The sequence below is a fragment of the Leptonychotes weddellii genome, chromosome 1 (assembly GCF_054177405.1).
Source record: "Leptonychotes weddellii isolate Sample4059 chromosome 1, ASM5417740v2, whole genome shotgun sequence".
Classification (NCBI taxonomy): Eukaryota; Metazoa; Chordata; class Mammalia; order Carnivora; family Phocidae; genus Leptonychotes; species Leptonychotes weddellii.
In genome coordinates this window covers 70982514-71007002 of record NC_138369.1, presented here as the reverse complement: position 1 = coordinate 71007002, position 24489 = coordinate 70982514, and the positions used below count along the sequence as shown (strand labels likewise).

Sequence of the window (24489 nt, the reverse complement as noted above, 5' to 3'; positions counted from 1 at the left end):
AAAGTGTCTCAAATAATACAGTAGTCCTAAGAATTTCTTTCTGAGTCACATTGAAGAGTCTTTAAAGCCTTGTCTTACAGAGACGCTCCCTAACCATTTTTTGAGCATTTGCCAAATAGCTGTTTTTTTGTTTCCCAGGAGTCCTTTGCCAGAGCCAAAAACTGGGTTAAAGAACTTCAGAGGCAAGCCAGTCCTAACATTGTAATAGCTTTATCAGGAAACAAGGCTGACCTTGCAAATAAAAGAGCTGTCGATTTCCAGGTATGTTTGAAGGCACACATGTATTGTAAATTTTTCTTCTGTATCCACACGTGAATTATAATGTTAAAGCCATGCAAATAATAGAAAACAATTTTTTTTTTTTTTTAAGATTTTATTTATTTATTTGACACAGAGAGAGAGAGATCACAAGTAGGCAGACAGGCAGGCAGGCAGAGGAAGAGGGAGAAGCAGGCTCCCTGCTGAGCACAGAGCCCGATGTGGGACTCGATCCCAGGACCCTGGGATCATGACTTGAGCTGAAAGCAGATGCTTAACCATCTGAGCCACCCAGGCGTCCCAATAGAAAACAATTTTTTAAGCAAATGTAGATCTACTATATGTAATATAATGTTTCTCATGATAAATCTGAATTTTTAAATGTCCTTACATGTTGTAATATATAAATTGATTCAAAGATTTTGCTGACCGGGGTTCCTGGGTGGCTCAGTCGGTTAAGCATCCAGCTCTTGATTTTGGCTCAGGTCATGATCTCAGGGTCATGAGAACAAGCCCTACATCGGGCTCTGCGCTGGGTGTGGAGCCTGCTTGAGATTCTCTCTCTCCTTCTCCCTCTGCCCCTCCCCACCTCTCTTAAATAAAAAAATTTTGTTGACCTAAACAGTTAAAAAAGAAGTAATTGTTGACAAATAGTGCATAAGTATATAAAGCAAAAGGTGATTGCCTCCTACCCTAATCCCTCCACCCCCACACATACTTTAGTATCTTTCCTAACCTTTTTTACTTATCTGCCAATATTTATATCAGCACACATAAACATACCCACATATACACATACAGCTTACACTTATGTGGTTCTTGAAAGGGCCTTCAAAAGGGCGCCTGGGTGGCTCAGTTGCTTAAGCGTCTGCCTTTGGCTCAGGTCATGATCTCAGGGTCCTGGGATTGAGGCCCATGTTGGGCTCCCTGCTCTGCAAGGAACCTGCCTCTCTCTCTCTCTCTCTCTCCCTCTGCCCCCTCCCATACTCGTGCTCTCGCTGTCTCTCTCAAAATGAATAAATAAAAAATCTTAAACCAACAAAAAAAGGGCCTTCAAAAATAAAGGCTCAAAAAATCCACTTTATATGTTACTTAGTATAGCTAATGAAGAATGTTCCCTGATACAAGATAAAGTACAATTACTTAAAAACAAATGTCTCTAGTTAGACATTTTTAAATTTTCCCTTTTCTCTTCCTCTTCAGCTTCTCTATGAGAGAAGTTCGTTGTGGTCATTTTTTTTTTTTTTAATTTTAAAGATTTTTATTTATTTTTTTGACAGAGAGAGACATAGCGAGAGCAGGAACACAAGCAGGGGGAGTGGGAGAGGGAGAAGCAGGCTTCCCGCAGAGCAGGGAGCCCGATGTGGGACTCGATCCCAGGACTCTGGGATCATGACCTGAGCCGAAGGCAGACGCTTAACGACTGAGCCACCCAGGCGCCCCGTGTTGTGGTCATTTTATATATATAATATCAGTGATGGGATAATTGTCTTTGATGATGGCTATTGATGGAGTACATGGACTGAGAAAGGGAACTAATATTTCTTGGCATCAGTAGGTAGTAAGCTGAGTATGTTGCACCTGTGATTTTATTTAATTCTGGTTATAATCATGTGAGGTATAATACCTATTCTCTTTCTAAGATGGTTACCTCTCCCGCATAGTGGGGGAGATAGAGCCCTTAAGTTAGAGTCACAAGTGGCCTTCTCACATAACAGTTCAAAGGAAACTCATTTTTTTTTTCCATTAAATGGGTAAGATGATTGGTTGCTCTTCACAACAACTTGAGAATCAAGGCAATGATACATGTAAACTGTAAAGCATGACAAAAATGTAGAGTAGTAGTATTTTTAAAGGAATGATTTATGACATATTCAAAATTAACATATAGCTAGCCATTTAGTAGTTGAAGCCAGTATTAGATATTTGGATTCCCTTTGATTTCATTGCAAATGATAAGCATAAATAAAATTTGCCATAGAGATCAAAGAGAATTTTATATTTAGAATAGGATAATTTTCCACCCTCTGAAACTTACCATTTGAAATCAAATTTAATGTGAGACCAGAAGAATCAGAATGGGATAGTGCAAGAAGTTAAGGCAAAAAAGAAATTTGTGAAGGTATCCTACAGGAGTTCTCTTACCGCTCTTAATTAGTAACAATTGTTTATTATATAGTTGCTGATTATAGGTAATGAAGTTGGAGTAGTAATAAGGAAGCCTCTTATTCTATAACAACAAGTCAGGTATAGGGGCACCTGGGTGGCTTAGTCGTTAAGCGTCTGCCTTCGGCTCAGGTCATGATCCCAGGGTCCTGGGATCAAGCCCTGCATCGGGCTCCCTGCTCAGCGAGAAGCCTGCTTCTCCCTCTCCTATTCCCCCTGCTTGTGTTCACTCTCTCGCTGTCTCTCTCTGTCAGATAAATAAATAAAATCTTAAAATAAAAAGGAAGTCAGGTATAGTATGGGCAAAGGATATATGTCTTTTTTGTTGTTGTTCTATAAACAGGAAGCACAGTCCTATGCAGATGACAACAGTTTATTATTCATGGAGACATCAGCTAAAACATCGATGAATGTAAATGAAATATTCATGGCAATAGGTAAGTTTTTTTTCAAGCAGTGGATATAGGCAAAATAAGTTACACAATAGCATACTTGGTTTGACTGTCTTTTTAAAAACTCTTGATTGGGGGGTGCCTGGGTGGCTCAGTTGGTTAAGCGACTGCCTTCAGCTCAGGTCATGATCCTGGAGTCCCGGGATCGAGTCCCACATCAGGCTCCCTGCTCAGCAGGGAGTCTGCTTCTCCCTCTGACCTTCCCCCTCTCATGTGCTCTCTCTCTCTCTCATTCTCGCTCTCTCAAATAAATAAATAAATAAAATCTTTAAAAAAAAATAAATAAAAACTCTTGATTGGGACACCTGGGTGGCTCAATCAGATCTGCCTTCAGCTCAGGTCATGATCCCAGGGTCCCTGCATGAGGCTCCTTGCTTAGCAGGGAGCCTGCTTCTCCTTCTGCCTGCCACTCTCCCTGCTTGTGCTCTCCCTCTTTCTCTCTCGCAAATAAATAAAATCTTTAAAAACTTTTTTTTTTGGTAAATAATTTTGGGTAGTATTTTTAAAAGTAGCCATTTTGGGGGCACCTGAGTGGCTCAGTCGGTTAAGCGTCTGCCTTTGGCTCAGGTCATGATCCCAGGGTCCTGGGATCAAGCCCCTACATTGGGCTCCCTGCTCATTGGAGAGCCTGCTTCTCTCTCTGCCTCTCCCCCTGCTTGTGCTCTCTCTGTCAAATAAATAAATAAAATCTCCTTAAAAAAAAAATAGCCATTTTTTTTAATGATTCTACTACTATTCTAGATCCTTCCTTTTTTTTAAAAAAAGATTTTATTTATTTATTTGACAGACAGTGAGAGAGGGGACACAAGCTCATCAATACAACATATGGGCATAAAGAGATTTCTTTATCACTGATCAGTAACTATTTTCATCTCTACTTTGCCCTGAACAAGCACTGTTTTTGTTTCTCACATTCTTTTTAAATCATTCATTTTTGACAAATATAACACAAACGTGTACATGTTACATAAATATACAAATTCTTTTACGCAAATATTGTAATGGAGAAAGTTTCAAATCATTGAGGCACAGAGAGAAAGAGGGAAAGCAAAACAACATGGTTTATATTACCTCTGATCATTTGACCTACATAGTGAGTGCTCTTACCTTTAAGGTAATTTTAACTGATAATGATTGCGATTCCACGTTTGTTGATAATAATTGGTGAAGTTGGAGTACTAATAAGGAAGCTTCCTATTTTCTGTAACAAAACTAAAAGTATTTCTATTGACCCTAGCCTCCTTCCAGTAATTTTAAGGTGCAGATTCTGTGAGAATTGTCTACTTTGGTGGCTCTTGCGTTTTACTGTCTATGCACTATTCATGCACCAAGCACTCTTCTCATTCCAAAACATTTTTATTATATGGCAGTGATTATTAACTGGGGTGCCCACAAACTTATCCCCAAATAAGAAGTATTCCTTTTATTGAAGTCATACAAATTAACCAATTAACAGCTGGTTCAGAGGCTAAAGAAAATTGCTACAAATACTGTCAGAATATCTTTCACTAGGTTAGAGAGCTTAATGGTAGCTCATTTAGGCTCATTAGGAAAAAACTTGCCTGTTGTACAGTAAAGTATTTTACTGAAAAGCTCAGGCTTGAAGTTTACTAGGGAAATACTTGTGAAGGATTGTGCAACAATATGGTTTTTTTAATAAATAGAACACAGGATTACACCCAGAATCACATCTGAAAAGCTAATAACAGAAATCAAAGAAATAATAGGTCCATCACATCAGGCTGAACTTTGAACTTTTCTGATGGTATTAAGACACCACGACCAGATGGGCTTGCTTGCTTGTTTTATTATTTTTTTATTTTTTTAAGTAATCTGCACCCAATGTGGGGCTTGAACTCATTACCCCGAGTTCAAGAGTCCCATGCTGTACTGAGCCAGCCAGGCACCCCCAGTTGGACTTTATTTAATTTGTACCTTTTATTCAGATGTGGTAATAATATATTTTTCCAGTCAGAAAGTAGCCTACATATTAGAACTTAGTTATTTTTCTGAAATTACAATGTTTCTTTCTTTGAAATACCATGAATTAAATTGGATTGTGGCCTTTCTGTTTTGTTTACCAGATTAGTAACTTAGATCACATAGTGCGCTCATTATTTTCACTCTTGATGACTTCCTATAGGGAGTACAGTTATTTAGTGGGAGAAAGTCTACAATAAATTTATCATCTGCTTTCAATTTGATAAGATTTTGCTTGCGTGGCTTTCATTGTACATCTTCATGAACTTGATCTGGAATTTTTAGCCTCTTAAAATCCTAATTCAGGGGCAAATTGGTAAGCTCCAATTATCCATATAGCAAACAAATATTATCAGCTTTATTTTGGTAGTATTTAATAAGATATGAGACAGAAGACTGCTTCTGAGACCTCTAAGTTATGTTTTAGTTTATCTTCTCACAGTAAAAGTTTACCAATAGAAGCTTAAAAATTTCTCATGCTACTTTATTTCATTCAACCTCCCAATTTCATTCAGATCTAATTACAGAAAGCTCATTGAAAAGTATGGTAAAGGGAGAAAAGATCTCTCAGTTCAAAATCTAACTTAATATTATAATAAAGTTTATAAATGGTAGCTTACTCTTTGTCCCTACAAGCCTTTGTTTGAAAATACATTCCACTGGAAATTTGCCATTTTATTACCATATACCCTACCATCCCTAGTGCCATTTCTAGAGAAGTAGCCCAAGGTGAAGGCTTTTCTTCCCAAATTTCCATTGATTCTTAAGATGATTAATGTTCATGTGGAATATTAAAACAAATAAATAATAAAAGATACAAAATGCAACTAGGCGTTTAGGTATTGAAGTAGAGCATGTTCAGCTTTTGGGTAACCTGAGCCATGGCAAAGGTAAAGCCAGAATTCAGCCATAGTAGTCTCCCCCCAAGGTTGATAGAGACCAGTGTATTTAGTCACCTTTACAGTTGGTACTCTTAGAGATAGTATTCCGTGAATGCGGCACATGAAGCATCTTTGGGACTCAAGCAGACTACATCTAACAGGTATGTTTTTTGCTTTTTTTTTTAAAGATTTTATTTATTTATCTGAGACAGAGAATGAGATAGAGAGAGCATGAGAGTGGGGAGGGTCAGGGGGAGAAGCAGACTCCCTGCTGAGCAGAGAGCCCGATGTGGGACTCGATCCCAGGACTCCAGGATCATGACCTGAGCCGAAGGCAGTCGCTTAACCAACTGAGCCACCCAGGCGCCCCAGGTATGTTTTTAAATTAGTGGGATCCAGGCTCCAGAGAACAGCCATTAGCTATATAGAGCTTAGCAGAGCTAAAACTGTAACTGCTGGTTGAGGGCTTTGTCCAAATGTGGCAAGCCAAGATCATCCAACTCAGAATTGGGAAATAGTTTTTTGAGATAGAGCCTTTAGAATCAAGTCTGTTTACAGTAGGCAGAGCTAGTGGTGAAAAAGTATTTGTGTGACAGTTCAGAGATCATTGATATAAGCTAGGATTCTTTATAAACATTGGCTGGCCATCATCTTTATTAACTTAGATTTTCTATAAACAATAGAGGTATTAATGATTATGAAATAAAGTACTACTATTCTGGTATTACTAACTGCATATGTATAAAGAAGTAAATATAGCTCTAGTCAACTTAAGTTTTAATTGTATGTCTGTAATTGTTCCTCATCTAACCCTTCCCTCAACCCCCTAACCTCACTAAGGACTGACCAATGAATAGTATTTGGTATTGTCTAGTAGATACTCAATAAATATTTCAAAAGAATGAGCATATAGCTATGTGATACTTTGGGTTAACCCAGCTGGGGGGAAAAAAAAGGTAAGTAAGCAGATGAAAGTAATTCTAGGGGCGCCTGGATGGCTCCGTCGTTAAGCGTCTGCCTTCGGCTCAGGTCATGATCCCAGGGTCCTGGGATCAAGCCCCGCATCGGGCTTTCTGCTAGGCAAGAAGCCTGCTTCTCCCTCTCCTACTCCCCTGGCTTGTGTTCCCTCTCTCGCTGTCTCTGTCAAATAAATAAAGAAAATCTTAAAAAAAAAAAAAAAAAAAGTAATTCTAATATGGATATTCTAATTGTGTTTATTTTGATAATTTATCTCTCAGCTAAAAAGTTGCCAAAGAATGAACCACAGAATCCAGGAGCAAATTCTGCCAGAGGAAGAGGAGTAGATCTTACTGAACCCACACAGCCAACCAGGAGTCAGTGTTGTAGTAACTAAACCTCCAGTTTGAACTTGATGGAATATTCTTCTGCTTCCTAAATGTTAATGACCGTGGAATTGGAGCATTTAACCAGCCCAGTATGACTTCCAAAAAGAAGAGACTTATGATAGAGTCAAGTTTCTAATACAGAATTATTTTACGTGTTTTGAACTTAATTTTTAATAACATGCATGTGACCCTCTGACTAATGTTTCAGAAGTAGAAGGGGGGGAATGAGAGCTGTGTGTGTACGCTTGTTTCCTTGGACGGTTAGGGAATCATTTCTCATTACCAGGGATAGAGACAAAGGATGATGTAAACCCACAGTTAACCAGCCCCGTCTATGTAAAAGATTTGGAACTTAATAATTTGGGCTTTTCAAAAACATTCTTTTTTTAGAAGGAGGTTCTAAAGATATTTATGCTTAGCTACAGTATTCGGGCAACTGGTAATTTCTCTTAGTTTGCATATTTAAAATGTACATTCCACATTTTAACAAATTAACCACAAGAAAACAGTCCTACATCTTCAGGGGGAAAAACACGAACATTTAGTGGCATCTAAATTATAGCCAGTCCTGATATTTTTAGTGGGGTAAAAAAAAGTCAAATGTAACCTCATCTTGTTTTAGGAATATGAAAACTGATAAATGCATCTTAATGGATAGTGTTCCCTTCAAACATGTGAGCTCTTCAACAGAAATGAAACAAACCAGGTGTCTGTGATTTCTGTTTAATCACTGCTGGCCATTACATAGGTTTTGTTGTTGGGGGAAGGGAGGGAGCTTTTGTTCCCTTTGGACATGATATAGTCAATGCACTAACAATTATGTACATTCAAACTTGATTATTTTAAATTCGATCTTCAGCTGTACTGTAAATAGGGTACTGCACTGTAGTCTCCATATATGTTTATTACTTTCCTGTAATATTTAAGAGTTGCTTAAAAGTATACAAAATGTACAGTTACTAAAACAGCTAATATTTTCCTTTTCTCTCCCTTTGAAAGGAAGGGGCTTCAGTTGTTCCTACATGGCTAGAACCATAATAAACAATGTATCAGTAATTTGTAACATAAGTATTACAGTATGTTAGTAACAATCTTGCAGCCTTGTTTTCCAAAGTTCATTTTATTTTGATCAGTTCAGTATATTGCACTAATTGTTTTAGGTATTTTCATTATATGAAATCTACCATGTGTCAGATGATTTAATCTATTTAAGTGTTGAACTGCTAGCAGAACTTGTACATTTACAGTAATTCAGAATTAGTAAGGAAAACAGTTCACCAGTGTTTAGTTTTATATTGAGGTGCTCAGGTTGGAATAAAGTGGTATAAAAAGCAAGTACTGGTTTTTCTCTTTTTTGGCATGGAACAGTGAACATATATAAGTGGTATTATGTAACCTAAAATATGCTTTTATAGTTTCTTTAATACATTCTTAAAAATTATTTGCATGGTATTGATGTATTATCCTAATATCTGGTTCTTTGAAGAATTGTCTTTACATTTTTGTACTCTGGATAATCGAAACTTTATCTTAGTCAGAAACTTGATACTCACTTCCCTTGAGAAGTATTACCATAACTGTAATGTTGTCTCTGGAGCCAGCCACTAAAGCAGCACTTACAAGTTCACGGCTAATATACTTGGCTACACCTTCATAGAAATTTTTAGTGCGTGATTCTTTCTCCCTTGAATTTTTGGACACATCATCTACACTGGTTGGTCCATTAGTTTCTTTCTCACTGTAAAGATCATGATTAGTCATTTCTGGTGGAAGTGTTCGTGAATTTTTAGGGTTAGAACATGTTGAATCAAACAAATTTTCTTTTGAATTTATAGTTGACACACATTCTGTAGATTCAGGTTTATACTGAAACAATATACGGATATTACTTTCTGATATAGAATTGCTTGGTTCATAGATTAGGAAAGGCTCTTTGGATGGTAAAGATTCATTTTGTGTGTTAGAATAATAGGTTTCTTTATACACTTGAAACATTGTCATTGCCAGTGCAGTGACTTCCTTTGTATCCAAAACTTCCCAGAGTCCATTGGTAGCTAAGATAAGGAATTGGCATAAGTCATCTATAGGGACAGAGATAGTTTGAGGTGCTGGGATAATAGATTTTTTCAGTTTGAGATTTCCATGAAATCCAAGTCCTCGTGTGGTTTTTATTTGCCCTTCTAGGAGCCCATATGGTTCATTTGAACTAATTATTGCTCCATTCTGAAGTAGTCGTCGTCTTTCGTTTATGTTTCGCGTAGTGTGTTCTTTGGTTATGGAAAAGCCTTTTCCATTTCTGCATAAGACTGCTTGTACATTACCTAGAAGATTATTAGAAAAAATTGATCTTAGATATTTAACCACCAATTGTATTATAAAGTATGCTGTTAACTCTATTCTGTGTTTCAGTGCATAAATAGGCCATTTTAAAATATTTTTTACATTTGTGAAATACTGATATTACTGGGCGACTTATGGTAATTAAGATTTGAAACTGGGAGGCCAGTTTATCCCTCATTTTTAAGTAACTTAGTGTTTAAAATACTGCACTTAATATTAAAATAACTAAAACTACAGATACAAAATAACCATCAATTTTTTATGAATCAGCTTCCGAATATTTATTTTATAGAGCCAAGAGTTGAACTTTTTTATGACCAACATATATTCCATAGAGCAGACATTTTTAAAATGTTTAAATAAATGCCTTTTTAATTAAAAATACAAGCATTGATGTTTTTAAAAAGTGGAGTTGATAGTTTTGTACCTGGTAAAACTTAAAACCTTAAACACATCTATATAGGTGTGGGCGATGAAGAAAATTAGAATGCCACTGTTAATGTCAGTCTTACTAGTTTCATGTTGTGTGATTAAAAAGAAATTAAGTCAATTAGCCCTGTAAAGAAAAAACATGTATTATTAATGTCATGGATAATAGCTAGACAACATTAAATTAAATCCTTTGAAAACTGAAGTCTTAAAAGTTGATTGTAGTTTATTCATGGTTCGGATGAACCTGTGATGTGTGCTTCATTGAAATCTTAAGAAAATCTAAACATAATAATCTGAGCAGATTGAGGGATGGTTGTACTACCACAACTTTTCTTTGGTTTATTAAAAAAAGATTCACAGAGTTTTAGTTTATTAGGAAAACAATTTTTCCCAGGTTTTTGAGAACATTGTATATTCAAGCATAAGCAAGTTTTTCTTGATACGGAGTCATCATTTATAACAGGGTATATAAATTATTCTGAGATGGGGTTAATGATGTTTGAATAGCGAATACCTTTGAGAATTAAAATTCCTGGGATCATGCAAAATTTACATTAGAATATCTGGTTTCCAGCATTGTGCTATGCCTGGAATCTGAATTTTGTTGCTACAGGGGTTCAATTCTAATCCTGTGTTTGAGGTAAAGAAATTGAGATTTCAGAAAGCTAAAGTTTACACAACCAGTATGGTTGGACCCAAAGAGCTTAAGTTGGTGAAACATCAGTGTCAGGCATAGGCTGAGCCTATTGGCTCATTTACATAATGAGAATTATAAAGATGATGTATGTGGAAAATGTTTTTAAAACCAGAGAACTGTGTGATAGTCCTAAAAACTACATGACCTCTTTTACTTCTCTGTGGTTTGGTTATTAATATTCTGTATTAACTTGTCTTTTCTTCTGGTCATTTTACTTAAACTCTGCAGAAGGCAAATTGGTAAAATAATTCTTGACTTTTGCTGAGTTGTAAATTATTACTGTACCAGCAAAGCAGCATGGATTGGTAATGAACATGTCACCTGGGTAAATCGAATGTTCTATTAGGAGGACATATGATTCAATACCTCTTTTAAATTAGAAAATTTCTATTATGTGTGTACATACACAGAAATAGTGCAACCATAGCTCTGAAAACACAAGGGACATTATTTAGCTCAGAATAGTCAAATCCACTGACTTCCTAAATGTTTTATTTGCATGTGGCATTTCAAAGCCCACTCAACAAAAAGTATTGTTCCTCTGTTGTGTGATTTGAAAATAATTCGATACAATTATGTTGTTAAAATAGAAAGGTGGTAAACTGGTATTTTTATTTTAGTTGCCTCTGCAGAAATTGCCAAGCATAGCCTTATGCACTATTTGCCTTCCCCCCCCCTCCACAATTGCTCTACTAGACAGTAGGAAATGCCATTTTGGCTTATTTTACTATTGTGAACATCCCTTGGGCTCAGCACAATAGAACTTTCTAGAAGAAGGGACATTAAATCCTCATTGCACTTTCCACTCTACCATTTACTTGCTGTCTGACTTTTAGTTGAGTTAGTTTATCCTAATGTAAAGGGAAACAGTACCTTCTGAATAATCCATATCCTTTCCTATGTGAATGGTTCATGAAGAAAAAAGTGAAGGAGAGGTACCTCCTGTATCTCAACTATTCATGCATAGCCTAGGAAGTAGAGGATAAATAAGGGGTTGTTGAAAGCAGTTGACTACATTAAGCTGAAAGCTAGGATAGAATAATGAACAAAAAGTTCCAAGGAAGATGGGAAATTGGAGGAAGATTTAAATAACACTGTTATGTCCAAGTGTCTCGGGAACTGAAAGGGGAGAGGAACAGGTCATGACAATTTAAAGATTGGCTTTAAAGAAAGGTTCCTGTAACATCTCTGTAGAGGGAATGAGAATAGGCAGTGAGCTGATGTAAAGACCCTTATCCAAAAGTTTCTGTGAATCTGGGCATAAATATTTCAAATTCCTAGACAAAGTTACCAGCTTCAGCAGTTTGGAGAGATTGTGTTCTTCAGAAAATGTTATCAGAACAAAAGTGGAACAGGGTTACTGCAAGAGGGACATTAAGTATATGGGGATTAGAAAAACTGCTTTGAGATGATACTCAAAGCTTTTTCAAGATGGCACGTATAGTCAGGCAAAGTGTTCCTTATACAGAGGGCAATGATGCAACTGCTCCTGCAATTAATTGCTGGGTTATCTTCAACTTGTGAAAATGAAGAGTACTCCTGTAAACTTTGGAGTGACCTTAGAATCACAAGGGAATTCTAGATCTGAATGGGCAAGATCAAGATTTTTTTTCGGATAAAGCCACTCACTATTGAAGATAACAGGAAAATTTTTTAAAAACTGGAGGAAAAAGGAAGAAAAATTATATGTGATGGAAGAAAAAGAAACATCTAGGATGAGGAGTGACCAGAAATAAAAAGTTAGCTTGGTTTGGAAGAAACAGCATGGGAAAGTGGGAACACTTGGGAGTCTGACACACTTGGTTGAGCTTTAATTCCAACTTTATGTGACCTTCATTTAGTCACTTTATTTCCCTGAGTTTTCCACCTGCAATGTTATTTTTTGTCAAGGTTATTGTGAAGATTTAAGAAGGTAATTTAGGGGCGCCTGGGTGGCTAGTCGTTAAGCGTCTGCCTTCGGCTCGGGTCATGATCCCAGGGTCCTGGGATTGAGCCCCACATCAGGCTCCCTGCTCAGCGGGGAGTCTGCTTCCCTCTCTCCCTCTGTTGCTCCCCGACCTTGTGCTCTCTGTCTGTCTCTGTCAAATAAATAAATGAAAAACTATGCATAATATACACCTGCTCTGAAGCCATCTGGAACCTCAGCATAAAGCCTGAGAAGTGACAAAAATTCTGAGGAAACTGGCATTGGACTTGGCTTCTTTATATTGCTTAATCTGGAGTACTCATCTTGGGCTCAGAAACAGAGCTAGAGGGGCGCCTGGGTGGCTCAGTCGTTAAGCATCTGCCTTCAGCTCAGGTCATGATCCCAGGGTCCTGGGACTGAGTCCCGCATCTGGCTCCCTGCTCAGCGGGGAATCTGCTTCTCCCTCTCCCACTCCCCCTGCGTGTGTTCCCTCTCTCACTGTGTCTCTCTCTGTCAAATACATAAATAAAATCTTGAAAAAAAAAAAAAAAAGAACTAGAGCTAGATCAGAAACAGGCTGACACCCAGGGGCCTTGACATTGTAGTGGTCTTTGATTATCTGGTTTTTGTTCGGAGCCATCTCAGACACATTGTCCCACTCTCTGAGGGCCAGCCTCCTCAGGTTGTGGAAGCAATTCCCTTCAGATGCAGCATGACATTGTGGGCTTGATTCCCAGCTCCAATTCCTATTACCTCTGAGACCTTGAACAAATTATCTCACCTGAGCTTCCCTTTTCTTATCTGGAAAAATGGGGTAACAACACTTAGATACGAGGGGGGTGGTGGGAGATAGAACAGGTGTTTAAAGGGTCCAAATTTGCAGCAAGTAGTAAATAAGTCCCAGAGATCTAATGCACAGTATAGGGAATATAGAGAACAATACTGTATTATGGTCATCAAACTTGTTGAGACTAGAATTTGTTTCAACCACCAAAAAAAATGATAATTATGTAACATGATAGAAATGCTAATTATCACCCAAACAGCAATCATATTACTATATATGAATGTATCATATTAACATACTTTAAACTTGCACAATGTTACATGCCAAATACATTTTAAAAAAACAATACTTAGGGGCGCCTGGGTGGCTCAGTCATTAAGCGTCTGCCTTCGGCTCAGGTCATGATCCCAAGGTCCTGGGATCAAGCCCCGCGTCGGGCTCCCTGCTCTGCGGGAAGCCTCCTTCTCGCTCTCCCACTCCCCCTGCTTGTGTTCCCTCTCTTGCTGTGTCTCTCTCTGTCAAATAAATAAATAAAATCTTTAAAAAAAAAAAAACAATACTTAGAGGATATCTTTAGATATCAGGGTTCTCATAAGACTAAATGAAAAATTAGGCTATATTCAATATTCAATAAATGGACACTATTATTAATAATAACTCTAGGGATGCCTGGGTGGCTCAATCAGTTAAGTGTCTGCCTTCGGCTCAGGTCATGATCCCAGGGTCCTGGGATCCAGTTCCATGTCAGGCTCCTTGCTCAGCAGGGAGTCTGCTTCTCCCTCTGTCCTTCACCCTGCGCATGCTCTCTCTTGCTCTCTCACTCAAATAAATAAATAAAATCTTAAAAAGTAATAATAGTAACAACTCTATTCAGGGGCACCTTACTGGCTCAGTCGGTAAACCATGAGATTCTTGATCTCAGGGTCATGAGTTTGAGCCCCACACTGGGGGTAGGGTTTATTTAAAAATAATAATAATTCTATTGATGAAAGGGGTAGTGGAAACCTAATGAAGCATGTCATGGAACTCAGCTTAACTTTGCTAAAAATGTTTTACGTACAGGCTTTCCTTTTTGGCAAGCTCCTAAGGTAGACCTTTAGCACTGAAAGGATTGCTTCTTGAAATACAATTTTAAAAATACAGCCAAGGGTGCCTGGGTGGCTCAGTCGGTTAAGCGACTGCCTTCGGCTCAGGTCATGATCCCGGGGTCCTGGGATCGAGTCCCGCATCTGGCTCCCTGCTCTGCGGGGAGCCTGCTTCTCCCTCTCCCACTCCCCCTGCTTGTGTTCCCTCTCTCGCTGTGTCTCTCTCTGTCAAATAAATAAATAAAATCTTTAAAAAAAAGAAAAAAATCTTTAAAAAAAAGCCAAATGTTTGGAGAAGAGAATATATGCTTATAAACTTGAGGCACAAACTATTGTTTTCTCTAAAATTAAATTGTTGCTACTTGGCCAGTGAGCACAAGTGACCTATTGCAAATGTGTTATCAGAATAACTGACCAGTTTAAACAACCAGACTTGTAACAATCCTCAAAGAACTTTCCATTCTCCTGGAAAAGGGAAGTAGGGGAAATGTTTTTTGTTTCATTCAGATCTAAGCAAATGTAGTATGTTTGCTTTGCCTTTATCTACAGCTGTATTGCTACCCCATTTAGAAAATTTAATGTTTCTGTCAAATTATTACATATATGTTCCTTCTTGGGAAAAAAAATTACAATTATTTTTGTGCCTGCAATCTGCATCTAAGCTGTGATTGTTGATCATTTCTTAAATTAGTCAATGGAATTTCAAGGCATTAATAAGTCACTAAATCATAGGTCACTAAATAGCTCTGGAAGCAAGAGAAGTTTTGCTGCCAGGAATAAAAAATAAATGTAAGGTGTATATATTAAGTGGTGCACCACTCCATGTACATACCAGTGTTTGCAATATGGAGTACTCCAGACATTATTTGTGGCATCATCTGGGAAGGGAAACTCTTTGCCAAGTCATCACCCTTATTGATTTTCCAATTCTTCTTAGCATAGGGTTTTTTAATATTGCCTTCCAATATACAAGTAACTACAGAACAGCCACTCCATTGAACCCTGGATACTTCATTCCTTCCGAGACGTAAAAGTCTATCCATTCTCCAAAATGCTTTTGCAAAGGCTTTGTGTATGTTCTCATACTCACATTTCACCGTTTTTCTCTTTTTCTTTATGGAGGAAAAAAGTTCTTCTATAGCTATGTATTCCTCCCTAAATACTGTGTGAAAGGATTTGATTACGTTTTGCTCTTCAGGAGTCATTTGGTAGGAAGGATCAAATCTGGAAAGTTGATGGAGAAGTAAAACTGGAAGTTCCATTGATGTCAAGTCTGCTGCTGAGGCACCATGATGTCCATCGAACAAACCCAAAAAACACACATCGGGTTTATTGCCAAAGTTATTCACCACAGTGAATTTATCATTCATGTCAGCTTTCCATGTAGAATTTCTATCTTCACAAACGGCTACACCTTTAATCAATACATGACAGATTGTTTGAGAATATATGGAACTCCTGTGAACGTTATCAATAATCTTATAGTATGCTGGGATTTGTTTCTTCCAAAGTAGCTCAAAAGCATTATTAATGCTCTGTAGGATTTTTTCAGTGAATATAGAAAATGACAATAGTTTAGTGATTATAAACTGTCTCTGAATGGAAATCAGTGGGAGCGCGGGTTTCTTCCCACCCATCCATTGAAACCCCAGGGTGGCCAGAGCCATGTGCAGCTTTTTATGGAGGAAAATTTCAGGTAGATCAATTTCATGCTTGCATATGGAACAGGGAAATGTGATCATTTGATCATGCTGCTCTTCATAGTCTTCAGAGTCTCTTGATGGTCTGTTCTTTTCCCTCCTTCTAAAATACCTTCTTCTCAATGAAAGTGGGATTTCTTTCTCTGAATCAAATGTTGATTTTCTCACATTCCATTCCCTTGATTTCCAAAACACTCTGCAAACAGGACAAAAGATATTGACATGCCAGGAATGACACACTGAAAGTCTTTTTTTTTTTTAAGATTTATTTATTATTTATTCATAGAAAATGAGAGAGTGAGCACCTGGCAGGGGCAGAGGGAGAGAATCTTCAAGCAGACTCCCCACTGAGCACAGAGCCCAACTCCGAGCTTGATATCTCAACCCATGAGATCATGACCTGAGCCGTGAGCCAAAGTAGAGAGTCAGGCGCTTAACCCACTGAGCCACCCATGTGCCCCAATACACTGAAAGTCGTTTCAAGCAGACCCTTGCCTTTGCAATTTGCTTTAGTTCCTCATGATTCTATGTGAGCCTACCATTGAATATCTTGATGCATCTTTCTATCATTCCCAAAAAAATACACAGTAGAAGTACTCAAAAAATTGGTGACTGAACTGTGGATGCCTGAATAAAATTAGGCAAAGTCTCTACAAAGTCAACTAGAGATCTAAGAGCAAATACTCAGAGAAATCGGCACAAGATTGTATCCCAGGCATGTGAAGGTACATGCTTGAGACCTAGGTATTTGATTTAAAATTTGAGCATAATTATTTTTGTACTCCATTTTATGTTGTTGAAAATACTTTTGTTTTTTCTACTTAAAGGGTTCACAGGAAAATGAATAGGAGGGGCACCTGGGTGGCTCAGTCAGTTAAACATCTAATTCTTGGTTCTGGCTTTGGTCATAATCTTAGGATGGTGGGATTGAGCCCTGCATGAGGCTCTGCACTCAGCACTGTGTCTGCTTGAGATTCTCTCCCTCTCGCTCCCTCTCTGCCCCTTCCCCTGCTCGTGTGCTCTCTCTCTCTCTAAAATAAATAAAATCTTTAAAAAAATATTTTAAAACCTAAAAAATCAAAGTTAGTAGCTTTAAATGCTTATGACATGTGACATGTTGTTAACCTCAACTCAACGTCATATAAGTTATATTTAACTTTAACTCAACTCATGGAAGTTGTATTTGATCTGAATACATTTAATGTGTTAGATCGGCCTACAACAATAAGAATGTCTGAGGCCCATAGGGACTTAAAACATTCCAAGCATAATAAAGGTATTCAAGAATGCTGATAGTTGTTAAAATAAGAAATGAGTCCAGGGCGCCTGGGTGGCTCAGTCGTTAAGCGTCTGCCTTCGGCTCAGGTCATGATCCCACGGTCCTGGGATAGAGCCCCGCATCGGGCTCCCTCCTCGAGGGGAAGCCTGCTTCTCCCTCTCCCCCACTCCCCCTGCTTGTGTTCCCTCTCTTGCTGTGTCTCTCTCTGCCAAATAAATAAATAAAATCTTTAAAAAAAAAAGAAATGAGTCCATTTAGTACTAATGACAAAATAATAATAATATCTCTGAGCATAAAACTAATGCATAATCATTTTTTTAATTATTTTTTTATTCTTATGTTAATCCCCATACATTACATCATTAGTTCTAGATGAAGTGTTCCATGATTCATTGTTCGTGCACAACACCCAGTGCTCCATGCAGAACGTGCCCTATTGCATAATCATTTTTAAGTTCAAGACAGAAAGACACAAACTAGAAATGAAAGAGTGTTCTCCTTGTTTCCCCAGTCTCACTTCCACCTCCCAAATCCCAGTCTTGGTTAATGGCCTGTTATCTATCTTTCTGAACGTGTATATATATTTTGTAATATATTAATAATATATTGTATTTGTTATTATATATAAATACATTATAATTATCATATACATTATATATTAATATTATAATTATATCATTAATATAATCTATTATTATGTTACATATAACAATTAAATAAATAATAATATATTAATAGTATTAACATTACTTACATAAATATATTTACATATAAAATATATATGTCATCTTTTCTGAAATGTAAATAAGTCACATTTTGCATACCATCCTAGAATCTGCCGTTATTACTCAATACTAAGTCATGGCCTCATATTGAAAGTTTGAATATGGAGAGACAAAACAATATACTATGAACAATGTAGAGTTTGGATTTTTTTTAAAAAAAACTGTCTTCAAAAAAAAAAATCTCTCTCCACTTACAAATTATATGGCCTTAGCCAAGTTATTAAGCTTCTCTGAACATCTGCTTTCTTATCTGTAAATGAACAGGATTATTTATAGCATCAAATGAGATAAATGGTGAAGCAGTTGGCAACAGGGGACATTCAAAAAGTGCCGGCTCCTTCTACCCTAAGCAAAAAGGACACTTAGAACTGTACCAAATGAAAACATATCACATGAAGACATGAAATTGTAATGTTTAGGGGAAAATGTATTCTATATAAAACTAATTTAAGGAAAAAAATCAGTAAATCAATGGGAAAGGATTTTTTTTTTTAAGTAATCTTTATACCCAGTATGGGAGTTGAACTTAGAATCCTGAGATCAAGAGTTGCATGCTCTACTGACTGAGCCAGCCAGGTGCCCTGGGTGAGGATTTTTTTAATAGCAGTACCTGAATCTGAGTGTTTCAGAATTGTGTTATATGTATTTATTAATATGTTGTAAATTGTATATATCATTGCTTCACTACAATTGTTACTCAGTTTAACAAATAATAATAAACTGGACATATAAAATAAAACACAGTTTAGGGGCACCTGGCTGGCTCAGTCAGAGGAGCATGGGACTCTTGATCTTGGAGTCGTGAGTTCAAGCCCCACGTTGGGTGTAGCGATTACTTAAATAAATAAAGACTTGAAAAAATGGAACACAATTTTGAGAAACATATGTAAATTAAAAATGAATGCATAGGGGTGCCTGGGTGGCTCATTCGTTAAACATCTGCCTTCGGTTCAGGTCATGATCCCAAGGTCCTGGGATCGAGTCCCACATCGGGCTCCCTGCTCGGCGGGGAGCCTGCGTCTCCCTCTCCCACTCCCCCTGCTTGTGTTCCCTCTCTTGCTGTGTCTCTCTCTGTCAAATAAATAATAAAATAAAAAATCTTTTTAAAAAAATGAATACATAAGTAAAGTAATACTTTATGGCTATAAAAAATAGGCAAAAATCTTTAAGATTCTTCCCAGTAGAATTTTCATTCTATATGCTATGCAAAAGTCTTATTTCAAGGGAGGAAAACTTTCCATGATAAATGATAAATAAGATGGAGTACCATGTAATTGGCAAAGGGCTTTAGCAACCTTCATATATGGTTTGTATATGGCAATATGATTAGAAATTAAACAAGCAAAGCTCTGAAAAGTTTAAAATGTTTTGCTGCTTTTCTTATTTGTATTTAATTCCCTGAAGGGCACAACTGTATTGAATATAGCTACTCACTCCTATTGTAAAATTTTATTTATAAATTTCCACCTCATAAATGCTTCTGAAGCTATTAGCATATTAGTAGGGCCTTCCCGGCTTTGCCTCAGCCACAAATTTTTGTGTGTTTTTTTTTAACAGAAAAATGTAAAAGTACACAAAAATAGAGGAGTATAAAGAGCCCCCATATGCCCATCATCGGCTTCAACCATTATCAACATTTGTCCATTCTTGTTTCATCTTTGTCTTCGGCCATTTTGTTTTTTTATTTCATTCTATTATTTTTATTGGAATATTTAAAAGCAAATGCCAAAATTATATCAATTTCACTGATAAACACTTCAACAAATGTGATCAGCACCCATTCACTTCTTCAATACCTACAACAGGCAAACTTCTGTGCACACATATGCTGACGATGTACAGATAGATAAGGCTTGAAGCTTCGAGGGGAGGAGTTTGCAGAGCCATTCATGTGCTCACACAAAGAATTAAACAGGTCAGATGAAGTCCAGGACAGCGCCCGCCCAGGGACCTAACCCCTTATCTAGCTAGGAGTGGCATCATGACACCTGAGAAGCCGACCTAGAAAAACTCACAGTTGAGAGATATCAACAAGTGGGTCCAAGGCAAATCTGAGGGAATGACCAGTTAGCAGGAGGAAGGAGGAAGAGGACCCACTGAAGGAAATGGACAGACAAGCAGAGAAGTAGGGGGAGAAATGAGAACTGGCAAAGCTATTAAACTCTTCTGGCCAAAATGTATAACAAATATTTTTATTTGCTATTATTTGGTAATGTTCATGTAAAGGATGCAGTTTTCCTGAGGCTTGATGAACTGTTGGGACAATACATAAGGCACCCTACTACTGTGATTTGACTTAGGGCCAATCCTTTATACCCGAAGTTTATTTTTCTGTATATGGGACATAGCCATAAAACAGTTCTCTCTCACATGGAGCTATTCTTAGAATGTAATGTGTCATTCATTCATTCAACAAATGCTTCTGTGTCTGCAGTATCCTAGGTACTGTTTCATTTGCTGGGGATACAGCAGTAAACAAAACAGGCGTGGTCTGTGATGAAGCTTATATTCTGATATGAAGGCAATACATAAAGGAAACATGTAAACATGTAATACCAGATGGGGGTAAGTACTAACATGAAAAACATAGCAGAATAAGAGTATAGAGAGGGATGGAAGCCCTCCTTTGTATAAGGTAGTCAGAAGAATATATCATTTCCCCGTGTACATAGTCTAACAAGAAGCCAAGATTTCATTTGATAACTAAGAAAGTGGAGGAAAAAGAACACTGTAGATAAAATTGTTCACTGACTTACAGATGGCAACAGACACATGAAAAGATGCTCATCATCAGAGAAATGCAAATCAAAACCACAATGAGATAGATATCACCTCACACCTGTCAGAATGGCTAAAATCAAAAACAAAAGAAACGACAGGTGTTGGCGAGGATGTGGAGAAACAGGAACCCTCATGCACTGTGGTGGGAACACAAACTGGTGCAGCCGCTGTGGAAAACAGTATGGAGGTTCCTCAAAAATTAAAAATAGAACTATTCTATGACCCAGTAATCAAACTACCGGTATTTATCCCCAGTATTTTTTTTAAAAAAGTAATTCAAAGGGATCCATGCACACCTATGTTTATTGCAGCATCATTTATTTTTTTTCCCTAAAGATTTTATTTATTTATTTGACAGAGAGAGACACAGCGAGAGAGGGAACACAAGCAGGGGGAGTGGGAGAGGGAGAAGCAGGCTTCCCGCGGAGCAGGGAGCCCGATGTGGGTTTCGATCTCAGGACTCCAGGATCATGACCTGAGCTGAAGGCAGATGCTTAATAACTGAGCCACCCAGGTGCCCCTGCAGCATCATTTATAATAGCCAAATTATGAAAGCAGCCCAAATGTCCACTGATAGAGGAGTGAATAAAGAAGAAGTGAGATATAGGGGCACCTGGGTGGGATGTTACTCAGTCACAGAAAAGAACGAAATCTTGCCATTTGTATCAACATAGATGGATCTAGAGAGTGTAATGCTAAGTGAAGTCAGTCAGAGAAAGACAAATACCATATGATTTTACTCATGTGGAATTTAAGAAACAAAACAAATGAACAAAGGAAAAAAAAAAAGAGAGAGAGATAAACCAAAATATAGACTCTTCACTATAGAGAATAAATTGACAGTTACCAGAGGGGCAGTTGATGGGAGGATGGGGGAAATAGGTGGGACCTTTCACAGGGTCCCATCTCCTAGACTCACTATGGGATCCTACTTGTCTGTCTGTGGCCTGGATCATTTACATAGAAATCTGATTTAGTGATTTAGGGAATCTACCAAATAGTTTTCAGCCCTCTCCCAGTGAGGGTTATCAAGTGTATTCAGCCTGAGCCACCCCTGAGTGTTCCGGTTTCTCACAATTGTGTTTGCTTTCTCATAAAGCTTGGATACAAACAAAAAAAAGGGGGGAGGATTAAGAGCACATTTATCATGATGAGCCCTGAGTAATGTATAGAACTGTTGAATCACTGGGGCGCCTGGGTGGCGCAGTCGGTTAAGCGTCCGACTCTTGATTTCAGCTCAGGTCATGATCTCAGGGTCGTGGGGTCAAGCCCTATGTCAGGCTCCGTGCTCATTGTGGAGTCTGCTGGAGATTCTCTCTCCCTCTTCCTCTGCCCCTCCACCCGCTCACCTTCTCTCTCTGTCTCTCAAATAAATAAATAAATCTTTACCAAAAAAATTGTTGAATCACTATATTGTACACCTGAGATGAATCTAACGCTGTACGTTAATTACACTGGAATTTTTAAAAAATGTCCATTGACTACATTTGTCCTCCAATAGGAATGCAGACAATTTACCTGAAAGCACTATCAATTTCCTTGCTCATTTGGAATTGTTACCTCCCTTTACCTCCTCTTACCGCCCTTCCCCAGCCTCCGTTCCTCCAACTTGGATAGTGATGCTGATGCTTATGGTGGCGGCGGGGGCGGCGGGGGGGCTCCCAGTGATGTGATGGGAGACCTCTCTGTGTGGAATGTTCACTACATCACCTGGAACCTCGCTCAGAACTCTCTTTATGATTCTGAAGGACTATGAAGCAGGAAGGGCACAACTGTATTAGTAACAGACTTGTGCTTGAAATTTCGGAAAGAAGAATCATTCATTAAATATACTGTCTTGAGCCTGCGTAATAGGATTAAAAAAATAAGAGGAGGGACCATCAAGTAGGTTTTTTTCTTGTAAGTCATGGACTTTCAACATACTGATTCCAGAAGACCACCCTTAATGCACAGACCAGTTCTCTTCTCATTCAGAGGTAAGGTATCTCAGGCCATCTCTCCAGGACACCTCCTCTTACCTGCCCGGTAGGGTCTGCCCACTCCATCTCGCTGCCCCAAGTCACTGCCAGAGTTACAGACCTTGTTTGAACCGTCTTTTTGTTTCTTTTTTTTTTTTTTTTAAGATTTTATTTATTTATTCATCAGAGACAGAGAGAGAGAGAGAGAGAGGCAGAGGGAGAAGCAGGCTCCCAAGGAGCAGGGAGCCCGATGCGGGACTCGATCCCAGGACCCTGAGATCATGACCTGAGCCGAAGGCAGACGCTTAACCATCTGAGCCACCCAGGCGCCCTGGTCTTTTTGTTTCTTGAGACTGTCTTCACTCCTGGCCAATACCTTTAGTTCCTAGACTCATAATCCAGAGCTGCATTCCACCCTCACACCACAGGATGGGTTAAAACTAGAGTTCTAGAGCCATTTGTTTGCATATTGAAGAAATTTAGACAAGACAACTGCTTCCTGGACATTTCCATGTGGATGTACTACAGTCAACTCAAAGTTGACATGTCCAAAATGAACTCACTACATTTCCTCCAGAATCTCTCACCATTACCTTAGTTAAGCTGGAAACTGTTTCGCAGAATCCTTTTCCCTGTGTGGTTCCAGGTTAGAGTTGGCCAAGAAAGGAATTTGGAGGCACCCTATCTGAATGCCATCATGGTTCAGTGATATGACCTGTAGATGCAGAGGTGCCTGGCAGGTTCCAGCTTGTCCTTGCTCCCTCTCTTTTGCCTCCAGCTCTTCCTCTGGCCTGAAGGCCCTGTTGACCAACAGCAGCTCCAGATCCATCAGCAGATGCCTGCCCTTAGACCCACAAAGGCAAATGCTTCTTTTAGACTTCTCCATCAGTCTCCCCTCTGAGGTCCAACTTCGGTGGCTGGACATCCTTGGCTTCTCAGACTGACTGGTTGGGGATTTAACTCCCCTTCCCAGATGTTCAATTGCTTCCACAAACTGTGCAAGGTCTAATTTCAACAACAAATTCCTTATTCCATGAGTCCTAGGGTTCAGCTTTTACTGATTGAACCCTAGATGACACAACCACCACCACCCTGCTCTCCTTTTCTGCATGTACACAATCAATCCCCAAGACCTGTCAGAACTCTTTCTTCAGTTTCCCTCTACTCACGCACTTGTCTCCTTTTCCACTGCTTTCACACTGTTCCAGGGCACGGCAATATTTTGCCTGGATTACTGCACCGGCCTCCTAGCTGCTCTCCCCATGTCCGGTCTGGTTGCTTCTCAGTGCATTCTTCTGGGAGTAGCCAGAGGTGATCCAACTGCCTAAGGCTTGTTACTGGCTTGGGATAAGCTCCTGGCTCCTGGGATAAGCTCCTTAATGTGTTTGACAAAGCTCTGCCTCATTTGCCTCTGCTAATTCGTCTAGCTTCACTTCTCATCATTGCCCCCCCACCCCGTGCCAATATTGGGCAGAGCCATCAAACAGATCCTCACCAGTTTGGTAGGACGTGGCATTTGATTGTTTTCCTTTGAATTTCTTATTATTCAATTACTTTGTAATTCATACCGCATTTCACACTGCATATTCATTTCCATCCACTGCCTCATCCCCCTGCCTCCACAAATGTGGGAAGGAGTGAGGCATGTTTTTTAAG

At 38.6% G+C, this 24489-nt stretch overlaps 2 protein-coding genes and 1 long non-coding RNA gene across 3 annotated transcripts in view; 2 read left to right on the top strand and 1 right to left on the bottom strand.

The window, feature by feature from the left end:
- Positions 1 to 8418, top strand: part of RAB5A (RAB5A, member RAS oncogene family) — a 30705-nt gene extending 22287 nt beyond the window's left edge. The window contains exons 4-6 of the mRNA XM_006729975.3: positions 139 to 261; positions 2768 to 2861; positions 6976 to 8418. Of these exons, the coding sequence (XP_006730038.1) occupies positions 139 to 261; positions 2768 to 2861; positions 6976 to 7091 (333 nt within the window). The 3' untranslated portion in view covers positions 7092 to 8418. The remainder of the gene's footprint in view (positions 1 to 138; positions 262 to 2767; positions 2862 to 6975) is intronic.
- On the top strand, positions 2868 to 6676 carry LOC145722517 (uncharacterized). The gene is made up of 2 exons (XR_014146819.1): positions 2868 to 5898; positions 6110 to 6676. It is a non-coding gene; the product is annotated as an uncharacterized LOC145722517 (long non-coding RNA).
- Positions 8235 to 22422, bottom strand: PP2D1 (protein phosphatase 2C like domain containing 1). The gene is made up of 3 exons (XM_081830734.1): positions 22394 to 22422; positions 15163 to 16226; positions 8235 to 9404 (listed from the first exon to the last, which is right to left on the bottom strand). The coding sequence occupies exons 1-3, from the start codon at positions 22420 to 22422 to the stop codon at positions 8614 to 8616; spliced, it is 1884 nt and encodes a 627-aa protein (XP_081686860.1). The 3' UTR covers positions 8235 to 8613.
- Positions 22423 to 24489: the final 2067 nt, after the last annotated feature.